We start from the raw sequence: 13,978 nt of genomic DNA on the forward strand, positions 1-13,978 counted from the left end.
CTGCAGCAGGCACCCAGGAACTCACCAATCCCAGGGGAATGATGCCCCCGTGGCTCCAGGATTATTAAACTGCCTGCTGCTAAATTTAGCTAAGTTTGAACAAAGAATATTAATGCGAGCTCTCAGTAAACATTAGTACTCTAAAAATAACTTTTGGAGAGGGAACATTGCCTGTCTTTGATTCAGACTCCCTGGTGAATGGCATTTGTATGAGTAAAGTGTCAGGCAGATAAAACTTATCTCTGCCACAAACAAACCCCAAAAAAAGGAAGTTTCAGATGACCCACAAGCAGCTCGCCAGAAAAGGGGGCTAAAAAAAGCATTTCTGAGCACTGCCATTTGCATAACTCATCGTGGTATTTGATATTTTTGAAGGAAGGAAGGAAATCTCCAAATACAGGCAGGCACCTCCAGGGCAGCAGCAGCTCCCAGGGCAGGCAGGAATTTGGGAATTCGAGCTATGAGGGTGAATTCCAGTTCCCAGCATGGCTGGGGTGTGAGCAGGTACAGGAGAGAGAGAAAAATCAACCCTAAAAAAAAAAAAAAAAAAAAACTGGGGAAAGGGGAGCACTGAGGGGCTGGGGAAAGAAAGTTTAAAAATGAGATTTTGTACAGAGGAAAAGGAGATTTTACACTGAGAAGTGAGGTTTTACAGCAAGGAGAAATGAGCTTTTAGATGAGGAGAAATAAGCCTTACACTGAGAAGAAGGGAGCTTTTAAATGAGGAGAAATGAGCCTTTACACTGAAGAAAAATGAGCTTTTACAGTGAGGAAAAGGAGCTTTTAAATGAGCTTTTACACTGAGGGAAAGGAGATTTAAATGAGCTTTTACACTGAGGAAAAGGAACTTTTAAATGAGCTTTTACACTGAGGGAAAGGAGCTTTTAAATGAGCTTTTACACTGAGGGAAAGGAGATTTAAATGAGCTTTTACACTGAGGAAAAGGAACTTTTAAATGAGCTTTTACACTGAGGGAAAGGAGCTTTTAAATGAGCTTTTACACTGAGGAAAAAGAACTTTTAAAGGAGCTTTTCCACCGAGAAAAAATGAATTTTACACTGACAGGAATGAGGTTTGAGCTCCAAAAAACCCCAAGAGCAGCCACAGCTGGTTGCTGTGTCCTCCAAGCCTCCCGTTCCCAGAAGAAACAGAAATGTTGAAATTCCTTGTGGAGATAACGGGACACTGCTCTGATTCCCTGATCCCAAACAATCCAGCCCTGCTGCTCCCACCCTGATTGTGGTCTGCTTCCAACACCAAAAATTCACTGTGTCTTCTGATACACCAAAAATTCACTGTGTCTTTTCATACACCAAAAATTCACTGTGTCTTCTGATACACCAAAAATTCACTGCTCCTTTTGATACACCAAAAATTCACTGTGTCTTTTCATACACCAAAAATTCACTGTGTCTTTTCATACACCAAAAATTCACTGTTTCTTTTCATACACCAAAAATTCACTGCTTCTTTTCATACACCAAAAATTCACTGTTTCTTTTCATACACCAAAAATTCACTGTTTCTTTTCATACACCAAAAATTCACTGCTCCTTCTGATACACCAAAAATTCACTGTTTCTTTTCATACACCAAAAACTCACTGTGCCTTTTGATACACCAAAAATTCACTGTGTCTTTTGATACACCAAAAATTCACTGTGTCGTCTGATACACCAAAAATTCACTGCTCCTTCTGATACACCAAAAATTCACTGTTTCTTTTCATACAGCTTTGGCCAAAATCTCTTTTTTTTTTTATTTTCCAGAAGTAAAATCCTCACCAGCCACGTCCCTGCAGGCAAATCCAACTGGGCAAAACACAAATTTCCCTCGCTGGGATGGAATTTTCCAGAAATATTTGGATTAGCAGAGGGAAGAGAACTGGAGCAGAACTCGGAACTTTGATACAATTTTGGAGATTTTTGGGTTCTTTTTCCCTTCTCGTGAGGTCAAACGCAGTAAAATTATTCCTGGCTCAGGGGTGGGTGAGAACAGCAATAAAAGGCATAAAAATTTTGAGTAGGAGCTAATTTGAGGACAATTTTTCATTTTTTTACCTTAATTCCAGGGGGTGATGTGGGGACACCCTGCAAGGACCAAGCAGGGCTGGAAATTCAACTTCCCTGGGGTTGATCAAATTCAGGAATCCAAGCTCCAGAGTTCTCTGGAATTATCATTTTACCTTGGAACTGATGGGGAAAGTGCAAAGAAGAATCAAAGTATTTATTAATATTTATTATTTAACAATATTATTATATTATTTATAATATAGGCTACATAATAATATATTATATATTATATTATTTTATAATAGAAACCTATAATATATTATATATATGATATTATTTATATAATCTATCATATACAATATTTTATATATTATATACCTTTTATATATTATATATATTATATATAATAACTAAACTATTGTTTTGCACCCCTCAGACTTTATATATATTATATCTTTTTTCTTCTAGCATTATGTAATATTTATTATTTAATGATATTATTTATTATTGAATAATATTTCCCCTCATAATAAGAACAATGGGAACACTGGAAAAGCTCATTTGCTGTATTCCCACCCATAAATTCACCAGGTTCTACCTTAAACCTGATTTCTTTTCTTGCCTTCAATTTCCTCCCTGCAAAACCTCCAGAACCTTGACCTCTGCCAGTTAAAATTGCCCTAATTTGCAGCTCATGTTTATTCATGAGCAGCTCATTTGAGCACCTGGCCTGGTGGCTGAGGAGCAGGAACAGCTTTGAGGAGAAAAATAACATTTTTATTTTTATTTTAGCTCAACGGACACAGCTGAGCTGAGACAAAGGAAGTTTGAGGCCACAAACCTCTTCTTCAGGCCCGAAAGAGAGAAATTAAAATCAAACACAGCTCAGGAGCAGGCCTGAATAAAAGTTAATGGTGTCAAACATAATTAGAGGGAAATAACGAAAATAATGGGGATATGAAGAAGGAGTGGGATGGTGCCATGGGGTGGAATGAGGCAAAGAAGATGCAAAAAAACCCAAACCCAAAACATATATACATATATATATATATATATATATATATATATACAAAATTTTAGATTTTTTTTTTTAGTTTATGTATATATTTAAGTATATATATATATATAAATATATATACAAATATATATATAAATATATATATAAATATATAAATAAATATATATATATAAAATAAATGTCTATAAAAATAAATATGTATATAAAATATATGTATATATGTGTGTGTGTATATAAAATATGTATATATATATATAATATGTATATATATATATAATATGTGTATATATATATATATATATAATATGTATATTCCTTCCAAAACTTCCCATGGAATCCTGGATATTTGGATTTTACACTGCAAAAGCTGAAGGCTCCAAGGCAAAAATGTCAAACAGGACCCCAAATACCCAAATTTGGTGTTACTGTTTTTTTTACCATCCCTTTGATAGTTTTAACAGCGACCTTTTAATCCTGCCACACTGTGGTTTTATAAAAAAGGAAGAACAAGGCAAGATATTATTTAAAAATGCACATTATAAACATCAAAAAATAATGTTGAAAAGCCTGGCATTGCTCCCAGAACCCCAATGAAGGAACATCTGGAATAATTCAAATTAAAGCCCAGGTTTCACAAGGTGTGGAGTTAACTTACCTTAAAAAGCCTTCTTTTATGTGAGTTAACCAGGGAGGAGGAGGCTCTCTGGAGAGATAATAGTTTAGGAATTTGGGTCTATTTACAAAAAATAAACTGTTCCAAAAATTCCTTGTCAAGAGACATTCCGGAAGATTCACTCCTCGTTCCTTCCTCTGAACAGCTCGACTGAAAAGGAAAATAAAAATTAAAAAAAATTAACATTTAATTCCCCTTTTTTTTTTATTTTCTAGGAGTTTAGAGAAAAATTCCTTCCCCTCGATGAGTTTCAAATAATCAGATTTTTTTTTGGGGAGGGGGATTGGGGAATAAAGGAGGGGAGAGAGCAAGGAAAAAAAAAAAAAAATCCCGACTTAATTATTTCCTCTGTGGCTCCCCGGGATGGTGGCAGGGTGACATTTCCACCTGCCTCATGACTAATTTAGGAAAAGGAAGAGCTGGCCAAAAAGTTATTTTTGGCCACCACGGTGATGAGGCCAGCGAGGGAGAGGGACAGGTGCAGGGTGACGTGGGGGTGGGTGAGCCCCCCAAAAACGGGAGCTGGCAGGGTGGGCTGAAATTCCCCTCAAATGGGTGGAATTGCAAGAAAAAATGTGATTTTTGGGGGGGTTGAAGGGTTTATTCCACCCCAAAATATGTGGGATTTGAGGGTTGGAGCAGCACAAAGTGTGACTCGAAGGGTTGGGTGAAAGGGTTCTAAATTGGGGTTCTGGGGGGTTGAAACCCCCAAAAATGGGACGCTGAAGGGTGGGTTGAAAAGCCCCCAAAATGTGGCACTCGGGGGTGGGCTGAACCCCCCCAAAATGTGATGTTTGGAGGTTAAAATATGCTAAAATGTGACGTTGACAGGTTGAAACTGCCCAAAAAGTGACACTGAGGGGTTAACCCCCACTAAAATGGGACATTTGGGGTTAAATCACCCAAAAATGTGACACTGGAGGGTTAAACCCCCCCCAAAAAGTGACACTGAGGGGTTGAACCCCCCCAAAAAGAGACAATATTGAGTTGAAACTGTTCAAAATGTGACATTGAGGGGTTAAACCCCCCCCAAAAAGTGACACTGAGGGGCTGAAACTCCCCCAAAATGTGACAATATTGAGTTGAAACTGTTCAAAATGTGACATTGAGGGGTTAAACCCCCCCCCAAAAAAAGTGACATTGGGCATTTAAACTCCCCCAAAATGTGACAATACTGAATTGAAAGTGTCCAAAATGTGACACTGAGACGTTGAAGCCCCACAAAAAGTGACATTGAGGGGCTGAAACTCCCCCAAAAAGTGACATTGAGGGGTTAACCCCCCCCAAAAAGTGACATTGAGGGGTTAACCCCCCCCAAAAAGTGACATTGAGGGGTTAACCCCCCCCAAAAAGTGACATTGAGGGGTTAACCCCCCCCAAAAAGTGACATTGAGGGGTTAACCCCCCCCAAAAAGTGACAATATTGAGTTGAAACTGTTCAAAATGTGACATTGAGACGTTGAAGCCCCACAAAATGTGACATTGAGGGGTTGAACCCTCCCAAAAAGTGACATTGAGGGGTTGAACCCCCCAAAAAGTGACATTGAGGGGTCGAACCCCCTCAAAAAAGTGACATTGAGGGGTCGAACCCCCCCAAAAAGTGACAATATTGAGTTGAAACTGTCCAAAAAGTGACATTGAAGGGTTAAACACCCCCAAAGTGTGACATTGAGGGGTTGAACCCCCCCAAAATATGACATTGAGGGGTTAAATTCCCCAAAAGTGACATTGAGGGGTTAAACCCCTCCAAAAGTGACATTGAGGGTTAAACCCCCCCAAAAGTGATATTGAGGGGTTGAACCCCCCCCAAAGTGTGACATTGAGGGGTCGAACCCCCCCAAAAGTGACATTGAGGGGTCGAACCCCCCCAAAAATGACATTGAGGGGTTAAACTCCCCCAAAAGTGACATTGAGGGGTTAAACCCCCCAAAAGTGACATTGAGGGTTAAACCCCCCAAAAAGTGATATTGAGGGGTTGAACCCCCCCCAAAGTGTGACATTGAGGGGTCGAACCCCCCCAAAAAATGACATTGAGGGGTTGAACCCCTCCAAAAGTGACATTGAGGGTTAAACCCCCCAGAAAAAGTGACATTGAGGGGTCGAACCCCCCCAAAAAATGGCATTGAGGGGTTAAACTCCCCAAAAGTGACATTGAGCTCGCCGCCCTGCCCCAAGGGTGACACCGCGGCTCATGACGGTCACAGGGCTCCTCGGGGCGGGGACACGGCGCTATAAATCCTCCCCAAAAACGCCTTTTCCTCAATGAAAGGCTCGGCGAGGCAGAGCACAACCCGGGGAAAAAAAGGAACAGGGACAGCGGGGTTTTTGTTCCGCTCAAAAAAAGAAAAAGTTCTTTTTTTTTTGTTTTTTTGGGGTTTTTTTTCCTCCTCTCTCGCCACATTCCGGCTCAAGAGGCGACTCGGCAAAATGAAATATATTATAGGCATCGGAGGGTAAGTCCCTGCTAAAATCTGGTTTATTTTATGGTTTTTCCTGCTTGAATTTTTGGGGGTTGTTCATCTGGTTATAAAATAATATTCGGGATGTAGGATTTGAGAGATGATGCAACTTGATGAGTGTTAATTCGTGATGCTTAAATACAGCAGGGTAACATCCACTTTTATACATTCTTTAATAGATATCAATATATACTTTTAGATGTACTTTTACTTGATATATCTTTTTAATTTATTATATATTTAATAAGATTGAAAGGATGGATGCTGCTTCAACGGAGTTTTGCAGGGCAGCACATCCTTTCATACACTTTACATTTTATATACTAATTTGTGTTATATATATATTTATATATGCAAATTATATACGTACACGTTTATATATTTGTTGAGATACTTTTATCCACAGTTTTATATCCTTTTAAATATTCGGGATGTAGGATTTGAGAGATGATGCAACTTGATGAGTGTTAATTCGTGATGCTTAAATACAGCAGGGTAACATCCACTTTTATATATTCTTTAATATATACTTTTAGATGTACTTTTACTTGATATATCTTTTTTAATTTATTATATATTTAATAAGATTGAAAGGATGGATGCTGCTTCAACGGAGTTTTGCAGGGCAGCACATCCTTTCATACACTTTACATTTTATATACTAATTTGTGTTATATATATATTTATATATGCAAATTATATACGTACACGTTTATATATTTGTTGAGATACTTTTATCCACAGTTTTATATCCTTTTATAGCTTTAAGAGGAGGGATGCTGAGATGGCAAAAAACACTCTCTCAAGTAAATTTAGAGGCCAGATAGACCAAGAAAATTCTTTTAAAGTTTTCTCTGCAAGACGAAGAGGGGGGAAAAATCCCGTTTCTATTAAAATGGGTTGGTGGTGTATAAAGGGCATTGCTTTTGATTTTAAAAAGCAGGATTGAAGTTGTGCTCTTGCTGGGAGGGGGTGAGAGTGCGGCGGGAGAGTTCCGGAAATGGAACAGTAATACGGGTTATTAGAATGATAATACATTAATAATAATATGCGACCGAGGGATTTATACAGCCATGGGATTTAAAGAAAAAAAAAAGGAGGAATATTCAGGGCTTTTTCATTAAACGGGTTATGGGGCGTATGAGGGAGCGAGGGCGGCTCGGCCGCTCCATCTCCCTCAGGGTCCGGGCCGTGAGGGACCGGCCATGGCGGCCCCGCGCCCCCTCAGGAGTCCGGGCTGTGAGGGACCGGCCATGGCGGCCCCGCTTTCCCTCAGGGCCCCCGGGCTGTGAGGGACCGGCCATGGCGGCCCCGCGCCCCCTCAGGAGTCCCAGCTGTGAGGGACCGGCCATGGCGGCCCCGCGCCCCCTCAGGAGTCCCAGCTGTGAGGGAGCGGCCATGGCGGCCCCGCGCGCGCGCTCCCCCCTCAGCGCCGCGGTTGCGCGCGCGCGGGAAGCGGCGCGGGCCGTTACACGCGGCCGAAGCGCGCGCGCGGGGCGCTGGAAGGGGGCACGACCGCGAAGGGGCGGTGACGGCCAATCGGCAGCCGGGGAAAAGGCGGGGCTGGGGGTGGTCGCAGCCAATCGGCGAGCGGCGCTGGAGGGGCGGGAAATTCAAACGGGGAGGGGTTGGGGACCCTCAGGGTCAATGTCGGGGTCCCCTCAGGGGCTCGGATCCTTCAGAGTCCGTGCCTGGGTCCCCTCAGGGGCTCGGGTCCCTCAGGGTCAGTGCCTGGGTCCCCTCAGGGGTTCGGGATCCCTCAGGGTCAGTGCCTGTGTCCCCTCAGGGGCTCCCGCTGCTGGGCGGGGTTCGGATCCCTCAGGGTCAATTCCCGGCTCCCTCAGGGGCTTGGCTCCCTCAGGGTCAATTCCCGGGTCCCCTCAGGGGCTCGGCTCCCTCAGGGGCTCGGCTCCCTCAGGGTCAATTCCCGGGTCCCCTCAGGGGCTCGGATCCCTCAGGGTCAATTCCTGGGTCCCCTCAGGGGCTCGGCTCCCTCAGGGTCAATTCCCGGGTCCCTCAGGGGCTCCCGCTGCTGGGTTCGGATCCCTCAGGGGCTCGGATCCCTCTGGGTCAATTCCCGGGTCCCTCAGGGGCTCGGGTCCCCTCAGGGTCAATTCCCGGGTCCCTCAGGGGCTCGGGTCCCTCAGGGTCAATTCCCGGGTCCCTCAGGGGCTCGGGTCCCTCAGGGTCAATTCCCGGGTCCCCTCAGGGTCAGTTCCCGGCTCCCTCAGGGGCTCGGCTCCCTCAGGGCCCGGCTCCCTCGGCGGTGCCTGTCCCGCCGCGGGTCCCCGTGGCTCCCAGACCGGTTCTAATGCGATTTTTCCACCTCTGTGTCGCCCCGCTCCGTGCAGGGTCACCAACGGTGGCAAAACCACCCTGACCAACAGGCTCGTCAAGGCGCTCCCCAACTGCTGCGTGGTCCATCAGGATGATTTCTTCAAGGTGAGTCTCCTCTTCCTTGCAGCGTTAAATGTACATGCAGGGCAAGTCAGCTTTGACAGCTTAGGAGCCACAAGCTTTCTGGTTTTGTGGGGGTTTTTATATATATATATATTTGATTTTTAAATGACTGGACAGGTGGGAAGTTCCTGACCTTTACAAATGCCACAGGAGCCTTTAAGTGTTAACAACAGATTTAAATTTAGTACTGATTTCAGGCAGAGGTTGTTTACTGTGCTCTGCATGAACGATTTTCTCCATGCTGGGATTTCCCACGTTATTTTATTAAATTAAGAATGAGACTGCTAAATGATGCTTTAGGATTTAAGCACCTCTATGCTGGTTTAAATGTGGAAGGGGGGTTTTATGGGGGAACTTTGATAGATCTGTACCAGAGCCCAGTTAAAATATTGCAGAGATGAATGCAGAAGACTTGCACTGCCTTCTGCCTGGGAGTGCAGAGTGTTCCTAAACCCTGCACATTTCATGGGAATGATGACATCCCTGGAGCTGTCCACACGTGCAAGTCCAAGAGATGCAGGAATGGACTTGGAGCAGTTGTGGGTCATCCCCAAAACATGAAGTTGTCATCCCCAGAACATGAAGTGCTCCAGCCCCAGCACCGTGTGCTCAGTCTTTGGTCACTTAGGAGCCCTTGAGGGAGGCATTGTTTGATTGTCCATAAAAATCTGTAACTTCTCTTCTGAGTGAATGCCAACATGAGGAAAGCAAAGTGCTACTATACCCACCTGCATTTTCATTAGAGGAGTCCAAATACCTATTCTATTAAAAAAATGTACATTCTAGCACTTACTTAACTGTACCTGCACTTTAAAACCCCCTATACGTCGATTTACAAACAACACCCTGTCGCATTTTACCAACTAACAAAACAAAGTATCGGGTGTTTACCATCAAAACCTTTATCCAGAGTGGTGTGAGTGAGCCCAGGGAACTTGGCAGAGCTCTTGGGGTCGGGGCAGGCTGGGGGAGTGAACGTTCCTGCAGCCTGGGCGGGGCCGCGGTGCAGTGCCCAGGGGTGGAGCGTGGTGCAGGAGTGGCCAGGTGCCGGTGGCGCCGGAGGGAGCTGATCCCGCTGAGGTTGCAGCAATGTTTTATTGCTCACTATATTTCAGCCACAAGATCAAATAGAAGTCGGGGAAGACGGCTTTAAGCAGTGGGATGGTAAGAGCAGTGTTCCCTATAGGATGCAGTAATGTATATTCTTTTTTCCTAAGTATTTCTTTTTTTGTTATTAAAAGCTTTAACAGTAAATTTCCTTAACTGTAACTTTACCGAGCTCAATCTGCTTTATACTTTGGAGCCCGTGGTGTTTGATGGTGTTTGATGGTGTCCCTTTTTCCCACCCACCCCCTTTCTCCTGACTAGTGTTGGATTCCCTGGATATGGAGGCAATGGTGAGCACAGTGCGGGCCTGGATTGAGAACCCAGTGAAGTTTGCCCGTTCGCACGGGGTGAATGTCACACCTGGCTCTAGAGAGCCAACCTCCCAAGATATCCATGTATTGGTCATTGAAGGCTTCCTGCTTTATAATTACAAGTAAGGTTTGGAGAACTCTTCATGGTTTGCCAGGGAAGATCCTTAAATCCCTCGTGCCAGAGCTCAAAACTCCTTTTTACTAATTTCCCTTTCCTGCCTTGCTCGGAATTCTCACCCCGGAGAGTTTCCTGCTGAAAAATGTAAAATTAGCTCCTAAATGTAGAAGTGAGATGAATTTAGGGCAGAGCCTTGAGCTCCAGGGGAGTTTCAGAGCAGGATTTTTGCTGGCAGAGGGGTGCAGGCTTCCCCTCGTCCCCCCACCTCGGTGAGAAGAGGGCAATAATCCATTCACTGCCTGGGATCTCTCCTGGAATTTAGGAACAGTTCTCTCCTGTGCTTGCTTAGCACTGGCTACGCTGAGCTTAGTGAGAGGAGCAAGCTGTGGCAGAGAAACTCCCTGGGTTTTTGTGGAGGACCATGGAATCCCAGAAGGGTTTGGAAGGGACCCTAAAGCCCATCCAGCCTGGCCTTGGCCGCTTCCATGAACGTGAGCTGAGGAGTTGCCCTGTCCCAGATTTTGCTGCAAACTGATTTTGGAGTGGTCTAGGAAGAGCCAGGGTTCCCAGCCCAGTGCCTGATCCTCCACAGGATCCCCTCTGATCCCCCTCAGGAGCAGTGGCAGGTGTTTGGGTGGGAACAGTCCCTGCCTGGGCCTTTCTGACCTTCAGAAAGAAACTTTCTGTGGTTTTGAGTTAACAAACCCGTGAGGGAAGCATTTACCCCTGGGTTGTCTTCAACAGACACAAATCCCATAGAGGCAGAGAGATTTCTGTGGTGTCTGGGGTGATTTCATGCTTTCTGCTGTCATTAAAAGTGACATCTGCACGTTGTGTCCTTGTCCCCTCCCCAGACCTCTGATCGAGCTCTTTGACCTTCGCTACTACCTGGCAGTGCCCTACCACGAGTGCAAGAGGAGGAGGAGGTGAGAACATTCCTGGGTGTGCCTCCAGTCCCTCCCTCCTGTCCTTCACATTGCTTTTAGTCGTGGAATCAGGGAGTGCTTGGGGTTGGAAGGACCTTAAAGGTCACCCCCTCCCAGCCCTGCCGTGGCAGGGACACCTTCCACACCCCAGGCTGCTCCAGCTCTGCCAGGGTCTGGGATGAGTTGGATCAGAGTGGGAAGTTTGGCCAGAAGGGGAGGAAGGGACTTTGATGTGGTCAGCTTGGAATGACAGGCTGGGCTTGGAGAGGATCTCTGAGATGGAGTCCAGCCATGAACCCTTCACCCCAACCACGTCCCCAAGTGCCACATCCCTCCCTTCCAAACACAGGCACGGGGGCTCCACCACTGCCCTGGGCAGCCTGTGCTGATCCTTCACAATCCTCCCCATGAGAATTTATTTTCTAACAGCCAGCCTGAAGCTCAGCACCTCCCTGACATTCCTTCTCCATGCTTTTACTGCAGCACACGGAATTACACCGTGCCCGACCCCCCCGGCCTCTTCGACGGCCACGTCTGGCCCATGTACCTCAAACACAGGAAGGAGATGGAGGACTCTGGTGTGGATGTGGGTGAGTCTTCCTTCCCCAAGCACAAATCCTTCAGCCTTGGCCTTGGAATTTAAGGAATTGGGTGATTTCATCCGAGGAAGCTTCCACTGTGATGATGCAGGGTGATATTTTTACTCCCAAGTTGTAATCCTGGCCTACTTTGGATAAATACTGGCAGTTTTAGAGCTAAGAAATTATTCCCTTTTGCTTTGTACTACTAAGGACTCAGAGGGGATGAAAAAGTTCAAGTTGTATTTTCAGGATGCTTCTGTTTTTCCAATAGAAAAACAAGCTGTCCTTTGGGTCAATAAAATATGAAATATTTAAAAATTAATCTCCCAAAATCTTATTCTGATGGGAAGCCCAGCCTGACTCCCCCTTTTCTCTCCCAGTTTATTTAGATGGCCTGAAGTCCAGGGATGACCTCTACAACCAAGTCTTTGAAGATATTCACAACAAGCTCCTAAATTGCTGACAGGTAACTGAACTCCAGAGGGTGGAAGATGAGGGACTGTGCTGGGAACAGCTTGGAGCTCACCCTTTTTCCCTTCCTCCTTTCCAGGGTCTGGGAGGATCCCAAAGATCCGTGTACAGTGTGATGTAAATAATACTTGGAAGTGGGAATGGGAATTGGTGTGAACTCCTCTCCCACTGCCCTTGGCAAGTCCCTTCTGTATATAATTGAAATTGAGGATAACTTATTCCCACCACGTGGACAGGATCGCCTCGGTGGGGTTTATTTTTTAATTCTTTTATATTCCACTGGCTTACAGAGAAGCTGGAAACAGCATTTTTATAGCAGAGCAAGTAGAGCTGTGCTGGGAAAAGGAGAGAGCTCCTGCAGACACAAATGCTTCATGCAAGGCTTGTTTGTAACATCAACTCAGTAAAAATCCACTTCAGTCTCCTTCTGAGGTCCTGATTGAATTCATCACTCAGCTTTATTGCAATAAAAATGGGTATGAAGCTCATCCAAAAGACAACAGCAGCCTCTCTGTCCTGGGTGTTTGAAATTGCAGCCCTGGGTGGCCTCAAAGCTCCCTCCACGTGTCACTGCTTGGGCTTGGTGCTCACACAGCCCCGGGGGGAACGGCTCAGTTTGTGAACTCAGATCCATGAGTGAACTGAGGGGATTTCTCAGGGAATGAGAGCTGTGCTTCCCTAGGAACCATTTGAAGCATTAAAGCTAAAACAGCTTCCAAATTTCAGCCTGAGAGGGCAGTGCCATCCCTCAGTGCCTGTGGAGCTGCCCATACAAAACCTGGGGGATCAGCACTGGCAGCTCTCAGGCTCTGAAATAACTTGGCTGGGGGGGTCCTTCCCAAGATTTTGGGGCCTGAATTAGAAACTGCTCTGGAAAAGCAGCTGCTTTTAATTAATTTAATTTTAGTTAATGAGGAGCCACCCAAAAACCCACCGAGGAGGGGCTTGCAGCAGCCTGATGGGAGCCAGATCCATCTCCTTGTCCTTGTCCCACTCCCATGAGTTCCCAGTTGTCCTGGGCAGGGATGCCACGGGCAGAAAGAGCTGTGGCTCCTGGGGACACCCACCCCTCTCTGATGGCACCATCCCCGGGCAGGGACACCCTGCTGTGAGCTGCCACCCTGGGGAGCACTGCCCACAGCTCAGCTCTGGCAGGAACAGCAGATCCCAGGGGATGCAGCCGTGGGATCTCCCTGTGCCTGCACGGGTTGGTTTAAGCTGTGCAAAAGCCTTTGGGGTTTGTGAAGACTTATAAGGGAAAAGCCTTCACTCCCACCTCCTGCCAAACTCTGGGAAGCAGAAATGGGAGCCCAAAAAAGGCATTTTGGTGTCTCTGTCCACAGAGAAGGGAATGTCACGGGAAAGGCAGCTCCAGCTGCTGAGAGGGGGCTGGAGCAGAACATCCTGCTGACCTCACAGCACTGGAACCCCCGGGCAGCACAGCCCTTCCTTCCCAACACGAGTTCCTACAGCTTCAGGATTAGGAGAACTCATCAAATCATGAATCACACCCCAAATTTGGCTTTTTTAGAGCTACTTTTGTGTCATTTCGTGCATCCACGTGAGAGATCCCCTGCTGCTCTGAGGCTGGGGTGAATGACCAGCCACTTCCAAGAGCCTTTTGGGAGTGTGAAACCCAAACCCTCGGCAGGAAGAGAACCCAGGAAAGGTTTCTCACTATGTGACCTTTGGGAACAGCCGGGCCTATAGGATTTCCATACATCCTTTCACCCACTGCCTGTGCCAGCTGAGCTGGGGCTGCACCAAATCCACACACAGTGCCAGGATGGGGCACCCTGAGGGCTCCGAGCCCCCCGCTGTCCCCTCACGTGGCCTGAGCCC

The 13,978-nt window shown here is 46.0% G+C and overlaps 1 protein-coding gene and 1 long non-coding RNA gene across 4 annotated transcripts; one reads left to right on the forward strand and one right to left on the reverse strand.

Annotated features, from left to right (window-relative positions):
* Positions 1 to 377: 377 nt before the first annotated feature.
* On the reverse strand, positions 378 to 4,089 carry LOC121346856. Of its 3 annotated transcripts, none has more exons than XR_005954130.1 (3): positions 3,686 to 3,976; positions 2,061 to 2,192; positions 378 to 530 (listed from the first exon to the last, which is right to left on the reverse strand). It is a non-coding gene; the product is annotated as an uncharacterized LOC121346856 (long non-coding RNA). The 3 variants fall into 3 exon arrangements; XR_005954133.1 differs by lacking the exon at positions 378 to 530 and adding an exon at positions 4,039 to 4,089 and having other exon boundaries at positions 1,249 to 2,192; positions 3,686 to 3,853; XR_005954129.1 differs by lacking the exon at positions 378 to 530 and having other exon boundaries at positions 1,249 to 2,192.
* Positions 4,090 to 5,970: 1,881 nt separating this feature from the next.
* On the forward strand, positions 5,971 to 12,624 carry NMRK2 (nicotinamide riboside kinase 2). The gene is made up of 8 exons (XM_041424961.1): positions 5,971 to 6,156; positions 8,514 to 8,604; positions 9,738 to 9,786; positions 9,991 to 10,162; positions 11,013 to 11,084; positions 11,568 to 11,674; positions 12,046 to 12,131; positions 12,216 to 12,624. The coding sequence occupies exons 1-7, from the start codon at positions 6,131 to 6,133 to the stop codon at positions 12,126 to 12,128; spliced, it is 600 nt and encodes a 199-aa protein (XP_041280895.1). The 5' UTR covers positions 5,971 to 6,130; the 3' UTR covers positions 12,129 to 12,131; positions 12,216 to 12,624.
* The last annotated feature ends 1,354 nt before the right edge of the window (positions 12,625 to 13,978 follow it).

The sequence above is a fragment of the Onychostruthus taczanowskii genome, unplaced genomic scaffold (genome assembly GCF_017590055.1).
Source record: "Onychostruthus taczanowskii isolate IOZ18803 unplaced genomic scaffold, ASM1759005v1 scaffold112, whole genome shotgun sequence".
NCBI lineage: Eukaryota > Metazoa > Chordata > Aves > Passeriformes > Passeridae > Onychostruthus > Onychostruthus taczanowskii.

Bases quoted from the DNA above. Each gene is read 5' to 3' on its own strand.
- NMRK2 (XM_041424961.1), top strand. From the start codon at position 6,131: ATGAAATATATTATAGGCATCGGAGG. The intron at 8,605-9,737 runs GTGAGTCTCCTC...ACTATATTTCAG, and splicing joins ATCAGGATGATTTCTTCAAG to CCACAAGATCAAATAGAAGT. The intron at 11,675-12,045 runs GTGAGTCTTCCT...TTTCTCTCCCAG, and splicing joins GGACTCTGGTGTGGATGTGG to TTTATTTAGATGGCCTGAAG.